The sequence below is a fragment of the Triticum urartu genome, chromosome 3A (assembly GCF_056163025.1).
Source record: "Triticum urartu cultivar PI428250 chromosome 3A, HENAU_Tu73, whole genome shotgun sequence".
NCBI lineage: Eukaryota > Viridiplantae > Streptophyta > Magnoliopsida > Poales > Poaceae > Triticum > Triticum urartu.
This window is the reverse complement of record NC_141875.1, coordinates 369,807,479-369,810,753: the sequence shown is the minus strand read 5'-3', so window position 1 is coordinate 369,810,753 and position 3,275 is coordinate 369,807,479. Positions and strand designations below refer to the sequence as shown.

Here is a 3,275-nt window from a genome sequence, read left to right as displayed (position 1 = left end):
TTAGCAAGAATGTTCTCCAAATTTAAAAGGTTTGACTTTTTCAAAAAGTAATAGAACCATATATTTTGAAACATGGTGATTATTTTTTGAAAAAACCTAACAACAACAACAACAGCGCAGCAAAGCGCGTCCAACACTTCTAGTCTAGTGATGAAATTTTAACCAATCAAAATATTTGTCAAATCAGAATTTTTTGGATATCATAACAGCCACGTCCCTTAGATTGTCCTAAAATAGGGAAAATATATCCTGAATTTGTTCGCCCGTGACAGCCGCAGTGCGCCTGCACTCCAACGGGCGCAGCTACAACGAGCGGACTAGCCGATCCAGCATGGTCAGCTGAGAGCATGTCGTTGAAGAGAGAATGGCGTACACAATGCAACACACTAGAAATGCTCTTCATTTAAACCAGCGTTGCTCTTCGCATTTGTAAATTAAATTGTATATACTGTATATCTTTAAACAATAAACCGAGTAACCGACAGCAGGTACTGCCGAAATTTTCCACAGAATGTTTACATGAATTTCCAGTTTCTCTGAACGTGGTGTACAAATCCTAACAAAATGTTCTATCCTAGCGGCTAAAAGAATTCGCTACATGTTTAATTTTTTATCTGTACCAAGCGAAGGAGAGGGCAGGAGGTGATTTGATCAGAAAAATGTGGTGCCGGCGAAACCGCGGTGGAGGAGGTTGTGCGCGATGCTGTCCCTCTCCTGCTTGGCGGTCTCAGAGCGAACAGGGGTCTCCGGCGAGGTGTCGTCGTCGAAGAGCGCAAACGGGACCTCCGGCTCGAGCTCCTCGCGGCGCATCTCGCAGATGTTGTGCAGGACGCAGCAGGCGCCCAGCACCACGGGGAGGTCCTGGAGCTTCACCTCCGTGCGCTTCTGGAGGCACGCCCACCGCGTCTTGAGCCGCGCGAACGCCTCCACGGCCACGCTGCGGATGTCGCCGACCTTCTCGTTGAAGGCGTGCTGCGTCCATGTCAGGTTCTGGTGCGTGTACGGCACGAGCACCCAGTCCATGAGCGGGTAGCTTGCGCCGCCGACGAGGCAAGCGTCGTGCATCATACCCGCCGCGGCGCGCTGGTGCAGCATGGATTTCTCGAGCACCTGATCGTCCGGCATGGAACCCGGCCAGCCGATGCAGACGTCGGTGAAGGCGCGGTCAGGGCCGACCACCCCCTGGAGCGTGATGGAGTAGGATGTCTTCTGATTGCGCTCCGTGTGCCGACGGTTGAAGTAGGCGGCGACGGAGATCTTGGGCGCGATGATAGGGATGTGCGTGGTGTACATGGCTCCGATGACCCCCGGAACACCGAAGGATCTCTCGAAGCCCTCCTTGAATCTGCCGGCGGCGGCCTCGTCGGGCCACTGGAGGAAACGCGGCATGAGGACGGACTTGATGGCACCGCAGACCTCGAGAACGAGCTTGTGGCATGTGGAGATGCCGAGGCCGAAGCGCTTGGAGACGAGGCGGAGCGGCTCACCGGTGGCGAGGCGCCAGATGCAGACGGCGACGCGCTGGCGCACGGGGATGGCCGCGCGAAGCATGGTGTCCTCCTTGGCCACCGCGGAGCCGAGCGCCTCGCAGATCATGTCAAACGTCTCCCGGCCCATCCTGAAGGCGCGCCGAAACTCTGCCTCCGGGAAGTCGGGGCTGTTGCACTGGTCCCACCACGCCTGCGACCGGTCCTTGACCCACAGCCGACGTTGGTGGTGGCCTGCACGCGGCGGCGAGGCCGACGCGGCAGTATTGGTGGCGGCCTCCTCGCCAGCCACGACGGCCACTGCCGCTGCCGACGCCGAGAGCCGCGAGCGCTTGGAGCGCGCAGCGGCCTCGGAGTCGGCGTCGGCATCAAAGCTGCCCTCCATCTTGGCGAAGTAGTCCATCATGGCCTGCGACTTGTTGTCGGCGTTGGACTCGAGTAGCGCGAGCTCGCGGCGGGAGGCGTCGGCGGCCCCCGCGCTGTCGGCGTGGCCCTCGGCCTCGAGCGCGGCGAGCGAAGTTATTATGGTGGCGATGGAGCGCTTCCTTCCGTTGTTGCTACCGTCCTTGATGGGCGCCACGGCGGAGTCGTCGTCCCCTCCGCGCTTCCTCCGGCGGTTGTTAGGCATGGCGGCGACGGCTCCGTCGAGCGCGAGCGGGAGCGGCGATGCGGCGGCGGCGTCCTGGAAGAAAGAGTAGTAGAAGGCGAAGTCGTCGTCTGCTGCGCCCCCTCCGCTGCTGGGACGGGCGGCGGATGGGGATCTCATATACGTCACGCTAGCTAGTAACGCTGGCCGGGTGCGCGCGGGTCGCGATTGGTGCGGTGCGGTGGTGGGTGCGGGTCGGCGATTGAAGAGGAAACGAAACGGGAGAAATGAGCGTCCTGTGATTCGTAGGTGGAGGCGAGGAGACTGGTGTGAAATGGGGAAGGATATAAATACGGCGTGATGCGACGAGGCCGATCGATGGCGAGGTGTGAACGCGGGGTTTGCTTTTTGGACAAGGAAGGTGAGGCAGCAGGAAAGCGAGACCGGCCCGCGCCTGCGCTGGTGTGGAGCAGGAGCAGCCAGGAAGGTGGCCGCGCCCCGAGGACGCGGTGTGGCGGGTGGGCACCCACCGGCTGACAGCGAACGGGTGCGGGTGCGTGCCGCGGTTCACGCGGTTTCGCAGATCCGCACGACACCGCGTGGACTGGACTCCTCCTCCCCTCTTCTCGGCACAGCGCGGCGCGTTGGGGAATGGGGACTAGCGGACGAACGTGGTCAATGGGATGACAATCAGGCTGCCGTGGCACCGTCACCCTCACGTGCGAGCCGGTAAACTGGAGTAATAATACGTGTACAAACTGTCAAAATTTGGTGGTAGGCCTAGAGCGGTGAGATCGAGAGCTGGGCCGGCCACGGGGTTCGAGAAACCGCGGCGGCATGGCGTCCTTTCGTCGACATGCTTGCGTACCGCCGCGTCGCTGACGTTTTTCGCAAGCCTCAAGGGAAGGGACCCACGTTCATCTGTTTCGATTGTTCATCCGTTCAAGGGTTTCGCTAGTCTCTAGGGCGTCCCGGTACCCACGAATCCAGCGGGTAAAAACCCTGTTAACCTGTTAGGATAAGGGTATGAAAAATTAAAATACCCGTGGATTTTGAAAAATTAAAATACCCGTAGATCTTGACTGCCCGTAATATGTAGTATCATATTTTAGTATCATGCACATGATACACCCTCCGTAATGCATACTCCTTCCATTCGGAATTACGTGTCGAAAAAATGAATGTATCTAGATGTATTTTAG

At 58.3% G+C, this 3,275-nt stretch overlaps 1 protein-coding gene across 1 annotated transcript; it reads right to left on the bottom strand.

The window, feature by feature from the left end:
- Positions 1-398: 398 nt before the first annotated feature.
- LOC125543947 (protein ANTAGONIST OF LIKE HETEROCHROMATIN PROTEIN 1) lies at positions 399-2,408 on the bottom strand. Its single transcript, XM_048707459.2, has one exon. It carries the CDS (start codon positions 2,251-2,253, stop codon positions 652-654), a length of 1,602 nt encoding a protein of 533 aa, XP_048563416.2. The 5' UTR covers positions 2,254-2,408; the 3' UTR covers positions 399-651.
- Between the last annotated feature and the right edge of the window lie 867 nt (positions 2,409-3,275).